Genomic DNA, 20,739 nt, shown 5'->3' on the forward strand with positions numbered 1-20,739 from the left:
AGAGAGCTGGGTGCAGTTAAGTTATGAATGACATTTCTGTTTTAACATCTGATAGTAAGCTATCTTTTTTTCTCTTGCCCCACACTTCCGCATATTTCTCTAATAACATATGTAGCTGTATCTGGGTGATGCAATTGCAGGCTGACATTATAGCTCAGATGGTCAAACATTTACATATGTTGACCTAGATAATTCTTATCACCTGGACTAATTTGGTGTTTTTCATTATTAGATAATTAACTGTGAAATAAAACCTATGCTAACCCTTATATTGGGTTTTAAAATGTTTTAAAGCTGTAGTCATTGGAAAAATAGGAATTCAGGAAGCTTGAATCTTAATGTGAATTTAACTGAAACTTTCTGGATCTTTTAAGGAATGTATCTGATCACATATAGAGCAATACATGTTCTACTTTGAACTTGAGGCACAAAGACAAAGAATGTCTTGCTGTTGGTTCCATAAATGGTGTAGTACAATGGCTGAAATAATGTTTGTCAAATTCATTTCTCTTGGCTTGGTTCTCATTTTCATTTATTTCATCATTTTTAAGATTATGTGTGTAGAACAGCAGCTCCTTTTAAACCCTCAGTCCAACCCACTTTTCACCCCAGTATCAGTAATGGAAGGAAGCACTCCTCTGGAAGACTGTGTGCTGTCTTTCAGCCAGTTTACTGGTGCAGAGAGAGACTCCCTGGTGTTCTTGGCAGGTCTTCTTGGAGCAAGGTATGGAGTCTGTTGCCACTTATGTTCATTTTCTGGCATCTAAAAATGTTTCAAGTGTTTAGTCACATTAGAGAAAAAATTAGCAAAAAAACTTAGTTTAGAGTTAAAATTTGTTCTAGACTTCTTTTGGATTTTATTCATTTGTGAAAACTAATGTTGAAACATTGTGATCTATTATTTGGTTCTGTATTTCCCCCCTTGTTTGTCATTAAACCTTCTAGAGACAGTGTCTTTAAGTGTTCAAATATTTGTGTATGTCACTAGTGAATATCTGTTCTAAAAAATTACTTCTAAAAGGTGGGAGGGGGGAAGAAAGACTATGGACAACTACAAATGTCCCACTTACTTGGTCAGTGATTTTCATGGAGTTTGCTCATTGTACAGGTAAAATCTTTTTTCTCCCTAGTTGCCAGCCGTACAAACTCAGCCTGGGATATAGAAATTCAGCTGAAGTTTTTGGCTTGTGCATTGTCACCAGTTTAGAAAAATAATCTGTAGCCAACTCTACCCCCATTACAGTTAAAAATGTGCACCACATTGTCTTTAGTGGAGTTGCTCAAGTGTAAGTGAGGGAAGAATGTGGCCCGGCTTTCGGAAATTAGTTAATAGTTCTATTTATGATACCCAAGCAAGACTAGAACCCAACTCACTCTTCCATGCCTTTGTTGGCTCCACAGTGCTAATAGGAACAGTCTAAACAATGACTATGTTTTTGAATGGTTACTTATATACACTTATTTCAGAGTCCAGGAATTCTTTGTGCGAAGAGCCAACCCAAAGAAAGGAATGTTTGCCAGCACCCACCTAGTGGTCAAAGAGCCAGATGGTTCTAAGTATGAAGCAGCAAAGAAATGGAATTTACCTGCAGTCACTATGGCTTGGCTCTTGCAATCTGCAAGGACAGGAAAGAAAGCAGATGAAAGCAAGTTCCCAGTTGAAAATGTTAACACTGGAGGTTGGTTGTCTTTTATGTTTTCTTGTTTATTTTAATATACGTTAATCATGTCATGATACAGTGCATTGCACTGTTGTTAAGAGAAATTTTTGAGTATAAACTGATTTCTAATACTTAGGACCTTAAACTATTAAAACCAAAAGACTTTTCAGCTTATAATTTACTTTTCACTAGTTAAGATGTTTACTTTCAGCCTATCACTAAGCTGAGACTGTAAAGGCTAGTCATTTCCACTTGTTTATAGTCCGTGGTCCAGATCTTTAGCTGGGGTAAATCACTGTGTAGCTTTATTGAAGTCAATGGAGCTATGCTGATTTATATCAACTGAGGATCTAGCCCAATGTCTAGTTATTTCCACTTTCTGGTTTACACTCCCTTACATGATACTGTTGTGTTAAGTTGTAAAACACTCTGGAAGAGTGTTTAAATCTAATTAAAAACTGTTTTACAAGAGAAGGAAAGTTCTATAAAATGTTTTTCTAAACAAAACGAACTTTAAATTACTTGACAGTGCCCCTTTTAGAATTGAGAAGCAAACTGGACTGATTAATACTGAATACCAGTTAACTCACTAGTTCTTACCAATGCATTTGTGGGCTGCATAAAATTGCAGTGATTAAAAACATACCTGCAATACTGCATTCAGCTCTGGGCACCTCAGTGCCAGAAAGATCTTGACAGGTTGAGTAGGAATTCAGAGAAAAGCAACAAAATGATTAAGGGACTGGAAGGAATGATTGTATGTAAAACCAATTATATATGTTTGACCAAAAGATAATTCAGACTACAAGTCATACTTATGTATGGGTATTTGAAATGTGTAAACTCCAAGGGCCAACGTCTGTTGACTTGAATGAGATCAAGATTTGGCCAAAAGAGGGAAAAGAATTTAACAGGGTGGCCTAAGCAAGTGTAATTAGTAGTAATGGAATGAAACTGAGCAAAGGAAAACCAGGCTGAAAATGCGGGGAAAAAATCCTAACTTTGATGGGGGGGTTATTTAATATTTGTATTAGAGTAGCAACCAGAGGGTCTAAACTGGCTTGAGGAGCTGTAGTACTAGACTCTGTACAGTTGTAGAGTTTAAGACCACAAGGGACCACCAGGTAGTCTGACCTGCTATGTATCACAGGCCACCAACACCACCCAGCACTATGAAGTCCGTGCTTCAAAAAGCGTACAATTAAATATAAAATGTGAGTCTTCTAGAGGATGTATTAGAAGCCCTATTACTGGAGTCATTTAAAAGCTGGGTTGGCAAAGAGCTGTAGAATAATACAGCAGAGAAAAGTTGGCAACATGATGGACTAGATTGCCTAACACAGGGGTCAGCAACCTTCGGCACGCGGCCCATCAGGGTAATCTGCTGGCGGGCCACGAGACATTTTGTTTACCTTGACCGTCTGCAGGCACGGCTCCCCGCAGCTCTCAGTGGCCGCGGTTCACCGTTCCCGGCCAATGGGAGCTGCGGGAAGCGGCAACCAGCACGTCCCTGCGGCCCGCACCGCTTCCCACAGCTCCCGAACCACAAATATCTCGTGGCGCGCCAGTGGATTACCCTAATGGGCCGCGTGCCGAAGATTGCAGACCCCTGGCCTAACAGATCTTTTCCATCTCTGATTTCTCAGATGCCTCAGCTTTACCCAGTGCTGATTAGTAGTATTTATGCCATTAGCATTTTGTCTATAGTGAGGCTGCTGATCATTAAAGAGAAAACAGGTGAGTTGTTGTAGCTTTTCAGCAGTGTCATAATTAAATGTTCCTGTTCTTGGTTTAATACTTTAAAATTCACTGAAGCACAAGACAATATGAGAGAGACAAAGGTTACTCTATTTAAGGACTAGCACAGTAATAATGTGGTATAGCACAAGCACTAGTGTAGAAAATAGGAACTTAAAAACAAAAACCCTCCCTTCATTTTACAGCATACGTAGAAGAACAAAATATTGGATAAATAAAATCCTTAGCATAATGCAAGTATATGCACATTTACATTAAGGATAAAAATGATGGTGCTTAATTATAATTTTCTTTATTTCATTTAAGATAAAGAAGAGAGTTTCATAAGTCAGCCCAACAAGACAGAGACAACTATAATGTCTTCAGATATACCAGACCATCCTAGCAATCTCCTTGAAACTGGGAAGAAAACAGCTGTGACGCCTCTTGATGTGAACCGGTTCCAGAGTAAAGCTTTCCATAGTGTGATCTCGCACCATATTGGGCAAAAGCCAACCCTTCCTGCAGAAGGAAGACTACTCCAGAAAGAACCATCTTTACACCTTGACACACCATCCAAATTTCTTTCCAAAGATAAGCTCTTCAAGCCTTCATTCGATGTAAAGGTAAACTCCTTTGCAAGTTTCTAAACCAGTAGTGCAAGCAGGGTCATATGTGTGTGAATGAAAAAGGCACAAAAAACCCCTATGCTAACCCTTTGTAAAGAGTGCGTATTAATACCACACAAATAAAAACACTTCTAGGCTTTTTAGTTTGGCAGGCAGTTCAGAAAATTCATGTGTTCTAAGGGACAGGGGTTATTAGAATTGATACCTGAAGCATATAAAAATAATTAAAGCATGAACGTTTTTAGAAATAGATACTATAGCACTGTTAACAAAGCCCCAATGTGCCTGTTGCAACATACATAGTCTGTGTTGCTCTTTAAAAACAGAGTGAAACTTTAGTAGAAGAGTTATAGTTTTTTGCAAACTATCATAAACAGTCTGTATTTGGCCCATAGTGAAATAGTTTCCCGGTGGACTGTGTACACTTTTAAACTTGTACATGAATATTGTAGGATGAGCAAGAAAGCTTATTTCCTTGTAACATTATTCTTTGATTCTCCTTTCCCCAAGCATTCCCTTAATTTTGCTCTTGGCTTCTACGGGACTACTACTTTACTGTGATAATCCTTATACATCTGAGAGAATAGTAGCCATTATCCCTCTCATACAAAGATGTAGTTGCATGAAGATGGAGAAAGAAATAGGTGAAGGGGAGACATTTGTCTTAAAGATGGCCTGCAAATGGAAAAAAATAGATCGGATTTTTGCCCTTTTCTGCTTCTTTCTGTTGCATAAAAAAGGTCATTTGCCTTTTGTTTAACCTTAGATATATCAGTGCTGGAGGATTTCTTGACTGACTCAAGTGTGTACTGGAAGCTTAGTCAGTGGAGGTGCTGAATATAAACAGAGAGCTCTTTTCCCCAATTAAGTTAAACACTGGTAAAAACAACAAACCCCATACAGTTTGAATATAAATCATTTCCCTTCCCAGTTAAGCCAATTTCACATACATGGTTTCTCTGCTGTCCTAAACTTATTATTTTCCATTTATCCATAACAGCTAATGAAAAACAAAGTAGACAGGGCCACAGCTTCTAATTTCAAGCAGAGGGCAGTAAAATTGAAGATGGGTTTGGTATAAATCCCTTTTCAGACCATTTTTAGGCATTTCTAAAGAAGCAAATAGAGCCCCACACATCCAGTTTTTTTTTTTCTAGGTCATATTTGAATAGATATTAAATAAGAGAGTATAGAGATAGGCTAGTCCTGTGGTTAGAGCATGGGACTGGGACTCCGGAGATCTGAATTTGGTTTCTGGCTCTTCCATACACTTCTTGTGTGAGCTAGAAGAAAGCGAGTAGGGGAGAGGTAATTTTAGATTTGATTCTGACTAATAGGGAGGAATTAGTTGAGAATTTAAACGTGGAAGGCAGTTTGGGTGAAAGTGTTCAAGAGTATTCTGTTGGAGGAGAAGGTATTTGTAGGGGCTAGTAGGGGCAGTGTGCTGGGAGAGAAGCTGAGCCCTGATTAGGGGGCGGGGCGTCTCTGACTCGGGGTCCTATAAAGGTAGCCAGCCAGCCAGTCAGGCAACGGCATAGACAGTTGCAGCGGCACAGGAGCCAGCAAACAGAGCTGTAAACAGGGGAGTTTGAATAGGAGTTTGCAAGGGGAGTTTGAGGGGAAGACTAAGAGAGCCAGGCTAGTGAAGGGAGTGTGTGGTGATCTGGCAGTGTTTTGTGCTCGTTGGGGGTTTGTGTTGCTGTGGATGGTGGTGTTTTGGTTTGGTTTGTGTTTCCTGGACTAAGAGGACTTCGGTGAGAAGGCTATGACAAATACAGAGGCAGCAGTGGTAGTGACCCAAACAGTGGAAGACACAATGAAGATGACTGGATGTGGAAGCTGCGGCATGTACATGATCCTGGAGGGGGTATCTGAAAAGAGTTTTGTCTGCATGAAGTGCCGCCTGATAGAGTGGATGGAAGAAAAGATCCGAGGATTGGAGATGCAGGTGGAAACTCTGGTTGAGTTTAGAAGGGGGTTTGAGCGGATGATGGAGCAAAGACATGAGGAGGCTGAAGGGAAAAGCTCAGACTTGCAGATGGAAGCAGGACCATAGAACTCTGAGGGGAGACTGCTGGGTGAGGAAAGTGGACAGTGGAAGCATGTGACTAAGAGAACCAGGCAGAGGAAAAGACGGGCTAGTGAATGAGAAATAGAGCTCAGGAACAGGTTTGCGGAGTTGGAAAATGAAGAAGGGGCACATCAGGTGGTCACTGAAGGTGAGAGGGCAAGGAAGAAGAGAAGAGCAGCTAGTCCTATAGGAAGAGGGGAAGAATCAATGGAGATAACGCCAAATATGAGCCCCAGGAGGATACCGGATGGGTTGCGGAGGATTGCAAGGGACAATAGAAATCAAGAGGACTTGCAGCCAGAGGGAACAGGGGATAGACCGAATCGCACCATCACCAGGAAAAGGCAGGTCTATGTGCTTGGGGACTTCTTACTGAGAAGAATAGACAGGCCTGTAACTAGAGCTGATCCAGAGAACAGGGTGCTAAGATACAGGATGTGGACCTGAGGCTGAAGAGGATCCTAACGGGAGCGGGAAAGAATCCACTGATTGTCCTTCATGTGGGAACAAATGATATGGCTAGATTCTCGCTGGAATGTATCAAGGGAGACTATGCCAGACTGGGGAAGACGCTTAATGAAACTGAGGCTCAGGTGATCTTCAGTGGGATTCTGCCTGTTCCTAGGGAAGGGCAACAAAGGTGTGACAAGATTATGATGATCAACAGATGGCTCAGGCAGTGGTGCTATAAGGAGGGCTTTGGGATGTATGGCCACTGGGAAGCATTCATGGACAGAGGACTGTTCTCTCGGGATGGACTTCAGCTGAGTAGGGAGGGAAATAGACTTCTAGGATGGAGGCTGGCACAACTGATTAAGAGAGCTTTAAACTGGGAATTTGGGAGAGATGGTTGGGAGATGTCCACGTAATCTCCACGCCAGATTTTAACATTGAGAGGGAAGAAAACAAAGTAAGAAAGGATACAGCCATGGGTAGGAGAATGGACATTAGGAGGAAGGGTAGTGTAGATACCAGTCTAATAGGTGATACTGGCGGTAGAATGTCTGTGCCTAATCGGGTAAAGAATGTGAGAGAACCCAAACAGCAAAAATTAAGATGTTTGTACACTAATGCGAGGAGCCTAGGTAGCACAATGGAGGAACAAGAGCTATTGGTGCAGGAAGTGAAACCAGATATTATAGGGATAACAGAAACATGGTGGAATAGTAGTCATGACAGGTATTGAAGGGTATGTGCTATTTAGGAAAGATAGAAATAAAGGCAAAGGTGGTGGAGTAGCATTGTAGCAACGATGAGGTAGACTGTAAAGAAATAAGAAGGGATGGAATGGATAAGACAGAGTCTGTCTGGGCAAAAATCACATTGGGGAAGAAAGCTACTAGAGCTTCCCCTGAGATAGTGCTTGGGGTGTGCTATAGATCTCCGGGATCCGATCTGGATATGGATAGAGACCTCTTTAATGTTTTTAATGAAGTAAATACTAATGGAAATTGTGTGATCATGGGAGACTTTAACTTCCCAGATATAGACTGGAGGACAAGTGCTAATAATAATAATAGGGCTCAGATTTTCCTGGATACGATAGCTGATGGATTCCTTCACCAAGTAGTTGCTGAACCAACAAGAGGGGATGCCATTTTAGATTTGGTTTTGGTGAGTAGTGAGGACCTCATAGAAGAAATGTTTGTAGGGGACAACCTTGGTTTGAGTGATCATGAGCTAATTCAGTTAAAACTAAATGGAAGGATAAACAAAAATAGATCTGTGACTAGGGTTTTTGATTTCAAAAGGGCTAACTTTTAAAAAATAAAGGAAATTAGTTAGGGAAGTGGATTGGACTGAAGAACTTGTGGATCTAAAGGTGGAGGAGACCTGGATTTACTTCAAGTCAAGGTTGTAGAAACTATCAGAAGCCTGCATCCCAAGAAAGGGGGAAAAACTCATAGGCAGGAGTCGTAGACCAAGCTGGATGAGCAAGCATCTCAGAGAGGTGATTAAGAAAAAGCAGTGGAAGATGGGAGTGATCAGCAAGGAAAGCTACCTTATTGAGGTCAGAACATGTAGGGATAAAGTGAGAAAGGCCAAAAGCCATGTAGAGTTGGATCTTGCAAAGGGAATTAAAACCAATAGTAAAAGGTTCTATAGCCATATAAATAAGAAGAAAACAAAGAAAGAAGAAGTGGGACCGCTAAACTCTGAGGATGGAGTGGAGGTTAAGGATAATTTAGGCATGGCCCAATATCTAAACAAATACTTTGCCTCAGTCTTTAATGAGGAGCTTAGGGATAATGATAGGATGACAAATGGGAATGAGGATATGGAGGTAGCTATTAACCACATTTGAGGTAGAAGCCAAACTCGAACAGCTTAATGGGATAAAATCGGGGGGCCCAGATATTCTTCACCCAAGAATATGAAAGGAACTGGCACATGAAATTGCAAGCCCATTAGCAAGAATTTTTAATGAATCTGTAAACTCAGGGGTTGTACTGTATGACTGGAGAATTGCTAACGTAGTTCCTATTTTTAAAAAAAGGAAAAAAAGTGATCTGGGTAACTACAGGCCTGTTAGTTTGACAACTATAGGCCTGTAGTATGCAAGGTCTTGGAAAAAATTTTGAAGGAGAAAGTAGTTAAGGACATTGAGCTCAATGGTAATTGGGACAAAATACAACATGGTTTTACAAAAGGTAGATTGTGCCAACCCAACCTGATCTTTTTCTTTCAGAAGGTAACAGATTTTTTTAGCCAAAGGTAACTCAGTGGAACTAATTTACCTTGATTTCAGTAAGGCATTTGATACAGTTCCACATGGGGAATTATTAGCTAAATTGGAAAAGATGGGGATCAATATGAAAATTTAAAGGTGGATAAGGAACTGGTTAAAGGGGAGACTACAATGGGTCATACTGAAAGGTGAACTGTCAGGCTGGAAGGTGGCTACTAGTGGAGTTCCTTAGGGATCGGTTTTGGGACCAATCTTATTTAATCTTTTTATTACTGACCTTGGCACAAAAAGTGGGAATGTGCTAATAAAGTTTGCGGATGACACAAAGCTGGGAGGTATTGCCAATACAGAGAGGGACCGGGATATCCTACAGGAAGATCTGGATGACCTTGTAAACTGGAGTAATAGGATGCAATTTAATAGTGAAAAGTGCAAGGTCATGCATTTAGGGATTAATAACAAGAATTTTTGTTATAAACTGGGGACGCATCACTTGGAAGTAACAGAGGAGGAGAAGGACCTCGGAGTATTGGTTGATCACAGGATGACTATGAGCCGCCAATGTGATATGGCTGTGAAAAAAGCTAATGCGGTCTTGGGATGCATCAGGCGAGGTATTTCCAGTAGAGATAAGGAGGTGTTTGTATTGTTATACAAGGCACTGGTGAGACCTCATCTGGAATATTGTGTGCAGTTCTGGTCTCCCATGTTTAAGAAGGATGAATTCAAACTGGAACAGGTACAGAGAAGGGCTACTAGGATGATCCGAGGAATGGAAAACCTGTCTTATGAAAGGAGACTCAAAGAGCTTAGCTTGTTTAGCCTAACCAAAAGAAGGCTGAGGGGAGATACGATTGCTCTCTATAAATATATCAGAGGGATAAATACCAGGGAGGGAGAGGAATTATTTAAGCTCAGTACCAATGTGGACACAAGAACAAATGGATATAAACTGGTCATCAGGAAGTTTAGACTTGAAATTAGATGAAGGTTTCTAACCATCAGAGGAGTGAAGTTCTGGAATAGCCTTCCAAGGGGAGCAGTGGAGGCAAAAGACATATCTGGCTTCAAGACTATGCTTGATAAGTTTATGGAAGGGATGGTATGATGGGATAGCCTAATTTTGGCAATTAATTGATCTTTGACTATTAGCGGTAAATATGCCCCATGGCCTGTGATGGGACACTAGATAGGGTGGGATCTGAGTTACTACAGAGAATTCTTTCCTGGGTGTCTGGCTGGTGAGTCTTGTCCACATGCTCAGGGTTTAGCTGATCGCCATATTTGGGGTCGGAAAGGAATTTTCCTCCAGGGCAGATTGGCAGAGGCCCTGGGGTTTTTTCGCCTTCCTCATCAGCGTGGGGCACGGGTCACTTGCTGGAGGATTCTCTGCACCTTGAAGTCTTTAAACCACAAGTTGAGGACTTCAGTAACTCAGACATAGGTCAGGGGTTTGCTACAGGAGTGGGTGGGTGAGATTCTGTGGCCTGCGTTGTTCAGGAGGTCAGACTAGAAGATCATAATGGTCCCTTCTGACCTTAAAGTCTATGAGTCTATGAGTTTGTGATTCTAAGGAAAAGTAGGAGGGAAAACAGAATAAAGACAATGGTCTTCAAGAAGGCAGATTTTAGCAGACTCAAAGAATGGTCTGAAATAAATAGGATGAAATTAAATAAGGACAAATGCAAAGTACTACATTTAGGAAGGAAAAATTGGTTACACAAATACAAAATGGGAAATGACTGTCTAGGAAGGAGTACTGCAGGAAACGATTTGGGAGTTGTAGTGGATCACAAAACAAATGAGAGTCAATAATGTAACACTGTTGCCAAAAAACCCAAGCATCATTCTGTGATATATTTGCAGGAGTGTTGTAAGCAAGACACAGGAAGTAATTCTCCCGCTCTACTCAGCACTGATAAGGCCTCAGCTGGAGTATTGTGACCAGTTCTGGGCACCACATTTCAGGGAAAATTTGGACAAATTGGAGAAAGTCCAGAGGAGAGCAACAAAAATGTTTAAAGGTCTAGAAAACATGACCTCTGAGGAAAGATTGAAAAGAAAACTGGGTTTGTTTAATCTGGAGATGAGAAGACTGAGGAGGGACATAAGAGATTTAGGTTAGACATTGGGAAAAATTTCTTAACTGTAAGGGTAGTTAAGCAATGGAACAAATAATCTAAGGAGGTTGTGGAATCACTGTCATTGGAGGTTTTTAAGAACAGGTTAGATGAGGGGATCTTAAACTAGGGGTTGTGACTCCTCCGGGGGTCGCAAGCTTATTATATGGGGGTTCGTGAGCTGTCAGCCTCCACCTCCAAACCCCGCTTTACCTCCAGCATTTATAATAGTGTTAAATATAAATAAGTGCTTTTAATTTATAAGGGAGGTCGCACTCTTAGGTTTGCTGTGTGAAAGGGATCACCAATACAAAAGTTTGAGAACCACTGGAGACAAACACCTGTCAGGGATGGTCGAGATAATTCTTAGTCCTGCCTCCATGCCAGGGACTGGACTAGATGACCTGTTGAGGTCCCTTCCAGTCCTATATTTCTGTGATTCTTTAATCTCTTTATTTCCCCAGTTCCCCATCTGTAAAATTGAGATGTTACTTTCTCCTGTCCTTTTGTCTGTCTTGTCTATGTAGATTACAAGAACTGTGGGGTAAGAGCTGTCTTTTACTATGTCTGTATAATGCTTAACACAGCGGGACCCCAATCATGTTTGGGGTCTGTAGGTGCTGCTGTAATACAAATAAGAAGTGGGTTGGTGTTTGAATAATATGAAGCCTTAATATAGATTGCATTAGAGGAGCCTGCTATTCAATGAGAGAACTTTTGATCCTGGAAAAAGGATAGTTCATCTATCCTGATTCAATAATTGTTTCTTTACTCTTTTTGGTAGGATGCCCTGGCAGCTTTGGAAACTCCAGGGGCTCCCAATCAGAGAAACAGGAAACCAAGTACTCCTCTCTCTGAAATCATTGGCAGGAACTTGAAATTAGCTCTGGCAAACAGCGCTCGTCATACAGCAGCTCTTACTGCCAGCCCTCAGCTGCGGGCTGCACAAGCAGAAGTGGTAGGATTATGCTCTTTTTAAAATTTATTTGTAGGCTTAATTAAGAAGATGTGGTGTAATCATGTAGTTGAGTTAGGAGATGCTTAACTTTACATGATAGATTATTAATCATATTAGCTTTGATACTATATTTTGATATGTTCAGACAGAAATTTTAATGATTACCTGTTCTTTTGTTTCAGTTGAAAGAGGCAAGACCAGTAATTTTGACTCCTAAAAGGCAGAGAAACGTATTTAAAGATGTTTGTTCTACTGACCTGGTTTAATAGTTGTTAGGCAGTATGTGTATATAAACATGTAACTATAGATATTCCATAGTTCTAGAACTTGTAGCTTATCACTGTTAAGGAACTCCCAGTGTCTGGTGTAATGAGAACGGTGGGCAAGGGGTAAATACTTTTACTCTGATTAACTGTAATATTGGAGGACACCCATTATTTTCTGTGAAGTTATTGGAATTTATTTTTGTCATGCATCTCCCTTTCCCCCCCCCCCCCCCCCATCCTCTTAGAGTGCTGTTATTGCTTCACTTACTCGGAAGCAGGAGGCAAAATATTTCTCACTCTCACCCCCACAATAAGATGTGTTTTGCTCATGTTCCTAGTAGTGTGTTTACATACTCTTTCCTGGAAGCAAGGAGCACAGTCCTTTCATGATTCCTTTTTGTACTAAATCTGATCTACCCTGCAGAGAGCAAAGTTAGAGAGAATAGAAAACAGAAATGTGGGAGAAATGTACAGTGGGTGCAGTGGACTGAAGACGCAGGCAAAGGCAGTGCTTTGTGTACAAATTGCCACACTTGTACTCTGTAATCAGTATGAGAATGGAGAAGTGGAATGACATTTTCAAGGGAAGATTAACAGTAATTTGCCATGCTGTACTCTCCTCTTTCTCACTCCCTTCATGGTATGCCCATTTTGGGCCCCCTTATCCTTTATAGTAAGATGTTTTTGTGTCAGCAGTTTTAGTATTTTCCCTATTTAAAAGTTCAAGAAGATTTCAGACTGCTAAGAAAGAGGTGTAATATATTCTTATGAGACTTTGTGAGATAAGTCTTTAGAATAGTCTTATTATAAAGTGGTTCCTGTTATGTGGAGCCATAACAGCACTCCCTTAATAATGGGGAGGTTCAGGAAGCAGAGATCAGCAGAACTCTGATAAGTAGCTTCCCTTCTTTATCATTACAAAGGTGTTGGTTTAATGATCCTCAGAACGTGATTTTTTTTCATATTTTTCCCCACGACCATGAACAGGTGGAAGATTCAAAACCTCTTGCTGATCTAGTCATATGTGTTAGTAAGAAACTCAGTAAAAAGCAAAGTGAACTGAATGCTGTTGCCGCTTCTCTGGGAGCAGATTACAGGTATTAACTGATGCCAGCAGTTACTACACTCTGCATTGATATAACTTTTCACTCGAATGAATCTGAATCTTGGTGTTGTAAAGTCCAGTGTATGCATATGGCTTTTAATTATAGCGAAGCATTAGACTTCTCTATATTAAGGTTGCAACCAGTTTCCATTGTAACGCCCTATATTTACCTGCCCCTTTCTCCCTAATAACTTGGCTTGGAAAATCAGTTTGGCCTGAAAATTCTCAGATTTACATTGAAAGGTAAAGAGAATTTTTCTGCGTAAGTATGAAGGGAACAGCACACAGATACTTCCTGGAGCTTTGAAAGGGGAGGGGCGTATGCCTGCAGGGCAGCAGAGATCAAAACAGTGAGCAGAGCAATCAAGGCAGGCATTGTGGGATACTGGTGGAAGCCAGTTCTGTTGACAAAACAGCAGTGTCTACACTGGCTCTTTGTTGACAATAAAGGGAGGGGAAAAGACAGAAGTCTCTCGTAGGGGTGGAAGTTTTTTGTCGCCCAAACTGGATGTTTTTTGTGACAAAAGTCTCATTGTAGTGTGTACGTTTTTGCTGTTTTGTCGCCAAAAGGCAGTTTTTGGCGACAAAACTTGATAGTGTAGACAAGGCCTAAGTGATCATTTTCCCCCCACTTGATCTCCTGATAGTTTTGATTTGCCTGGCATGCAAATGTGCTTTTCTTTGTCTTATCTTTGGTCAGACCTTGTGGGAAACACATTCAGGCAGGGGGAACCGCATTCTTTTGTCTGAAAAAACAAACTATCAATTTACCCTGACATGCCTAATTTAAACACATTTTAATCAAAATTCCAGCACATCTGCATAATCCTTTGGGTGTTGACAATATATACAACATGCCAGAATATTAATGATCCATGAGTTATTAGTTTTCTAGTGACACATTATATGACACCTTTTAGATAGAGAGTATAACAATAGTTAGCTGGGTTACACTGAACTGGTCAGGCCAGTTGAAACTCACTGCTAGCTAACAGGGTGACCCTTGCCTACAATCTGGATTCAGGCCAGGATGTGGGACAGAACAGCTTTTGGGGCACTGATGTATGATCTCCTGCTGTTACTGAAAAGTGGGCAGACAGCCATTCTCATTCTCCTGGACCTCTCAGCAGCATTCAAGTCTGTCAACTATGAGTAGGGCCCTACCAAATTCACGGTCCATTTTAGCCCCGCAAGCAGTAGCAGAGAAGTAAGGATGGTATGGTATGGTATTGCCACCTTTACTTCTGCGCTGCTGCTGGCGGGGTGCTGCCTTCAGAGCTGGGTGCCCAGCCAACAGCTGCCACTCTCCGGCCACCCAGCTCTGAAGGCGGTGCAGAAGTAAGGGTGGCAATACCGGGACCGTCCTAAAATAACCGTGTGACCCCCTCCCCTATAACTCCCTTTTGGGTCTGGACCCTCCAAGTTTAGAAACGCTGGTCTCCCCCCATGAAATCTGTATAGTATAGGGTAAAAGTACACAAAAGACCAGATTTCACGGGAGGAGACAAGATTTCACGGTCTGTGACGCGTTTTTCATGGCCGTGAATTTGGTAGGGCCCTAACTATGAGATACTGCTGTCCTGCCTGAGAGAGGTGTCAGGGATCTAGAGACATGCACTAAAATTGTTTAAGCCCTGCCTGGAGGGATGAATCCAGTAAATTGTGATGGAAACTGTGTCTCTGCCACTAAACGCCTCTCTTATGGAGTCCCACAAGGATCAGTTCTCTCTCTGGTTCTGTTTAACATCTAAATGCAGCTACTAGGAGATCATAGATCATAGAATATCAGGGTTGGAAGGGACCTCAGGAGGTCATCTAGTCCAACCCCTGCTCAAAGCAGGACCAATCCCCAGACAGATTTTTGCCCCAGATCCCTAAATGGCCCCCTCAAGGATTAAACTCACAACCCTGGGTTTAGCAGGCCAATGCTCAAACCAGAAATGACATGGACTCAAGTGTTAGCAATACGCAGCACTACCTACCCTTCACCACATATGACCATACTGATATCACCAAGATGGTCTAGTGCAGGGGTCGGCAACCTTTCAGAACTGGTGTGCCAAGTCTTCATTTATTCACTCTAATGTAAGGTTTCGCGTGCCAGTAATACATTGTAATGTTTTTAGACGGTCTCTTTCTATAAGTCTATAATATATAACTACACTATTGTTGTATGTAAAGTAAATAAGGTTTTTAAAATGTTTAAGAAGCTTCATTTAAAATTAAATTAAAATGCAGAGCCCCCCGGACTGGTGGCCAGGACCCGGGCAGTGTGAGTGCCACTGAAAATCAGCTCACGTGCCATAGGTTGCCTACCCCTGGTCTAGTGCTTGAGTGAGATCAGCTCATGGATGAAGAACAGCTGGTTGAAACTGAACCCGAGCAACACAGAGGTTATGGTAGTGGGCAGAGAAAAACACTTCGAAGAGTTCACAGTCATGATGCCGTCTCCTTTGGTTGAAGGCAAACGAGCACAGTTGGTCATTTCAGTTTAGGAGTTCTCCTGGATTTCTTGATGATGCTAATCTCTCACTCTGACGAACTGGGACTGTTCTTACTGTGGTCTGTGAGTGCTGACAGGGGAGTGTGGCTGGGATAGTCTGCGTTGGGGGATGGGAGACTGACTGGAAATACCTGAGCCTGTAACATGAGAACCCAGGAGGGGGCTGGGGCGAGGTGACACCTTTGCCCGGGAAACTGAACAAAGGCTGTGGGAGGGGTCGCTGAAGGCAGAGTCTAAGGAGCTGGCTAGTGACCATGGCTGGGAGGCAGACGGGGCTCTGACCTCCCAGGGGGGCTAGGGTGCCCGGGGACCCCAAGATGGACCTAACTGAGGGGGTCCTGTTGTCTGTGCCTGCAAGACCTGTCTTGGACTGTATTCCGGTCGTCTAAATAAACCTTCTGCTTTACTGGCTGGCTGAGAGTCATGGTGAATCGCAGGGAGCCGGGGGTGCAGGGCCCTGAGTCCCCCCCACACTCCGTGACAACTGGTGGCAGAGGTGGGATCTACTGCACCCCGTGGACGGCGCTTCCTGCAGTAAGTGACTGGGGAAAAGTAAAACGAAGGGGGATTGACGGGGACCAGGCGTCCTGAGGAGTCAGAGAGAGACGGTTATCACCCCTGGGAGTGTGTGACCAGCGAGAAGGACTTTTGCAGTAACAGGGTCCCCCGGGGGATCGCAGCGAGTGGTCCCAGGGGCAGAGGAGTCTGCAGCTCGACCCAGAAAAGAGAGGTGGTGACCTCGAGAAGGGCTGGCACACTAGGGGTCTCCCTGGAAACTGTGGGAAGCGGTGAGCACACAGGCCTGTGAGTGGCCAGCAGGAGGATGTATGCCAAGCGGCTTAAGAGCGACCTGGTGGAGCTGTGCAAGCAGAGGGGGGTGCGCATTGGGAGGCTCACCAAAGAACAGCTCATTGCCCAGCTGGAGAAGGGAGAGCGCGCGAATGAACTGATCCCTGTCTCTGAGGGAAGCAGCCTGGCAGATGCAGCGCAGGCCCCAGTGTCTGTCCCAGCTGGGAGTGGTCAGCCGGCTGCTGAGGGCTTCCAGAGACCCCTCCTTCCTATGCCTAGGGGAAGGGTGGGGAGGAGCCCAGGAAATACCGAGGGCGCAGTGACCCCCCCGGCCAGCAGGGGATCCTCCCGGCGACTCTCGCCGGCCAGCAGGGGACCCTCCCGGCCACGCTCGGCATCCATGGAGCGGAATGGGCTGGAATGGGAGAAAGAGCTACAACTAAGAGAGCTGGAGGATCGTGAACACCAGAGACAGCATGAAGAGAGACAGAGGCAGCATGAACAGGAGGAGAAAGAGAGACAGAGGCATCATGAACGGGAGGAGAAAGAGAAACTGAGGCAGCATGAACGGGAGGAGAATGAGAGACAAAGGCAGCATGAAGAGAGAGAGAGGCTGAGGCATCATGAACTGGAGCTGGCGAGGCTGAAGGGCCGCGAGCCCCCGGCTGCGGTGAGTGAGGGGGGACCCAGGACTGCACGGAGCTTTGATAAGTGCATCCTGGCCCCACGTAAGGAGGGGGAGGACATGGATGACTTCCTCGATGCCTTTGAGACGGCCTGCGAGCTGCACCAGGTTGATCCTGCAGACAGACTCCGGGTTCTCACCCCCTTACTGGACCCCAAAGCCGTGGCCTTGTACCGCCAACTGGAAGAGGCGGAAAAAGGGGACTATAAACTATTCAAAAAGGCCCTGCTACGTGAGTTTGGGCTGACTTCTGAGATGTACCGGGAAAGGTTCCGGAGTCAGGATAAAACCCCTGAGATCTCATATCTGCAACTAGCTGTCCGCATGAAAGGATACGCCAGCAAGTGGGCTGATGGGGCCCAGACAAAGGAGGACCTGGTTAAACTGCTGGTACTGGAGCAACTGTATGAGCGGTGCCCATCCGACCTGAGGCTGTGGTTGAGGGACAAAAAACCAGAGAACCCGCGACATGCAGGCTGGCTGGCCGATGAGTTTGTGAAGAGCCGGTCAGGGGCTGGCCGGGAGGAGTCCCAAAGGAACAGTCCCACCACAACGCAGAGCGAGAGTCACCATGGGCCATCCCAGCGGGAAAATACGGAGAAACCCCACCAAAGGGGAAGATCCAGCGTCAGGTCCATCCAACCCACTCGAGGGAACCCCTGGGACATGGTCTGCTATCACTGTGACCAAAGAGGTCACATACGGGCCCAGTGCCCCAGGCTCAGGGACAGACTGAGCAGACCAAACCCACAGAGGGTTAACTGGGTAGAGACCCAGCCGGGCAAAAGGCAGCACTCCCAGGGAAGGGGGGCTGGCAGAGTACCACCTGCTAAGGAGGGAGGAGAGCTCCAGGCCTGCTCCTCTGGGGGGCTGGATGCTCCAGACTCAGGGTTTTTGGTTTATACGGTGGGCGTGGGGCGGTCCCTCCGGAGAGAGTACCTTGTACCCCTGGAGGTGGATGGGAGGAAGGTCAAAGGATACTGGGATACGGGCACAGAGGTGACGCTGGCCCGGCCCGAGGTGGTGCCCCCAGATCAGGTGGTGCCCAACACCTACCTGACTCTGACGGGGGTGGGCGGGACACCAGTCAAAGTGCCCGTGGCGAGGGTACACCTGAAGTGGGGGGCCAAGGAGGGCCCCAAGGACGTGGGGGTACACCCGTATTTGCCCACCGAGGTGTTGATGGGGGGGGGACCTGGAGGACTGGCCAAGCAACCCCCAGAATGCACTGGTTGTAACCCGTAGTCAGAGCCGGCGAGGAGCACTGTGCCCTGGTCTTGGGGAGGGTGCCTTGCCTGAGGGGCAGGACCCTAACCTGGTGGGGAGGGAACGCCCAGGGACACGGCTCAGGGAGGCTGCGGCTTCAGACCCAGCCGGCAAGAGAGAACAGGTGGCCATCCCTGTCCCAGCTGCTGAGTTCCAGGCCAAGGTGCAAAAAGATCCCTCCTTACGGAAGATAAGGGACCTGGCCGACCTCGGTGCGGTACAGACCCTGGGAAGAGGTGGCCGGAAAAGGTTCCTGTGGGAGAAGGGGTTCCTGTACCGAGAATGGGCTCCCCCAGGGAAGATGGGGTCAGGGGGGATCAGGAGGCAGCTGGTGGTACCCCAGAAGTATCGCCGCCAGCTGCTGTACCGGGCCCATGACACCCCCCTCTCAGGGCACCAGGAAACCTGGCGTACCCAGCAGAGGCTGCTACGGAGCTTTTACTGGCCTGGGGTCTTTGTTACTGTCCGGCAGTACTGCCGATCCTGTGACCCCTGTCAGAGGAGGAGGAAGGCCCGGGACAAGGGGAAAATGGCTTTAGGACCCTTGCCCAGCACAGAGAAGCCTTTCCAGAGGGTGGCCAAGGTTAAAAGGGGGGCTCTGAACCAAGAGAGCCCGAAGCACAGACCTCCAGACGGGAGCGCTGGGAGAAGACCCCAGCCCAGTTGGAACCCCAGGGGTATTGGGGTGGGAAAAGGGCACAGGCCGCATAATCCTTCCCACATGCGAACTGCGAATGCCCTCAAGCACCCCCGACCTAAGGGGGGGTGTAAAACTGGAGGGGCCTGGTGTAATTCTCACCAAGGAATGGGAGGGATGCTGGGGCATCCATGGGAACGGGGGTAGGTTCGAACTTCCCCGGGTCACTGGCTGAAGTGACCCCGCTCAGTTCGGTCTCGAAGGGGGGAGATGTGACGAACTGGGACTGTTCTTACTGTGGTCTGTGAGTGCTGACGGGAGTGTGGCTGGGATAGTCTGCGTTGGGGGATGGGAGACTGACTGGAAATACCTGAGCCTGTAACATGAGAACCCAGGAGGGGGCTGGGGCGAGGTGACACCTTTGCCCGGGAAACTGAACAAAGGCTGTGGGAGGGGTCGCTGAAGGCAGAGTCTAAGGAGCTGGCTAGTGACCATGGCTGGGAGGCAGACGGGGCTCTGACCTCCCAGGGGGGCTAGGGTGCCCGGGGACCCCAAGATGGACCTAACTGAGGGGGTCCTGTTGTCTGTGCCTGCAAGACCTGTCTTGGACTGTATTCCGGTTGTCTAAATAAACCTTCTGCTTTACTGGCTGGCTGAGAGTCATGGTGAATCGCAGGGAGCCGGGGATGCAGGGCCCTGAGTCCCCCCCCACACTCCGTGACACTCACATAACAGCATCTGCGAGTAATGCCTTATACCATCTCTTGTTAGGAGACTCCATCCCATCTTGGCGAATGGTGACCTGACCCAATTATACTGCCTTGTCACCTCCTGTCTGGACTAGAGCAATGCAGTATATCTGGCCACAAAGCCATCAACCCTTAGTAAACTCCAACTAATATTGAATGCTGCAGTACGTCTCCTGGCAACACGGGATACCGCAAGCACATCAGGCTTATCCTCCACTCCTGACACTGGCCTTCCATAGAATATTGAATCAAGTTCAAGGTTTCAGTCCTTACCTTCAAGGTGCTCAATAGCCTGGGCCCAGGATATCTGAAAGATCACCTAAAGTTTAGCAATGAAGACCAAGGTACATCTTTGCTCTTCTAGCACAATGGAACTCTCTATGATAAGGGTAAAGCTTGTCCATGCAGGAGACAGAACTTCCTCAGGGGCCAGTTCAAGATTGTGGAATGATCTCCCACAGGAACTAAGACCATCTCAAACCCTTCTGCACCACATGCAAAGTACGCTTCTTCAACCTTGCTGTCTCTAATATACAATAGTAGTGTGCACATTTAAAAGCAAAAACTACAAAAACAGAACCAAAACCAAACACTACACTGTGCATGGGGAGAACTGTGTGCAGAGAGAATAAGAGAGAGAACAAATCACATGTGACAGATGTTGGTCACGTTGCTTAATGTGCTACTGAAAGGTGCTCGAATACAAGAAGTGGGGAGGGCAATATAAGAACGTGTATAGAATAAAACGCAAAAGAATATTGCTGTTCTACATAAATATTTCAATTTGTAAAATAAAAAAACAAAACAAAAAAATCAAATGTTAAGGTACATTTTATTAATATTAAATTGAAATTACTAAGCGATGCGTGACATG

At 45.2% G+C, this 20,739-nt stretch overlaps 1 protein-coding gene across 1 annotated transcript in view; it reads left to right on the forward strand.

Moving 5' to 3' along the window:
* Positions 1-20,739, forward strand: part of TOPBP1 (DNA topoisomerase II binding protein 1) — a 49,641-nt gene that overhangs the window by 11,886 nt on the left and 17,016 nt on the right. The window contains exons 12-17 of the mRNA XM_065398408.1: positions 552-724; positions 1,468-1,666; positions 2,463-2,469; positions 3,732-4,024; positions 11,692-11,865; positions 13,119-13,228. Of these exons, the coding sequence (XP_065254480.1) occupies positions 552-724; positions 1,468-1,666; positions 2,463-2,469; positions 3,732-4,024; positions 11,692-11,865; positions 13,119-13,228 (956 nt within the window). The remainder of the gene's footprint in view (positions 1-551; positions 725-1,467; positions 1,667-2,462; positions 2,470-3,731; positions 4,025-11,691; positions 11,866-13,118; positions 13,229-20,739) is intronic.

Source organism: Emys orbicularis, chromosome 2 (assembly GCF_028017835.1).
Source record: "Emys orbicularis isolate rEmyOrb1 chromosome 2, rEmyOrb1.hap1, whole genome shotgun sequence".
NCBI classification, from domain to species: domain Eukaryota; kingdom Metazoa; phylum Chordata; order Testudines; family Emydidae; genus Emys; species Emys orbicularis.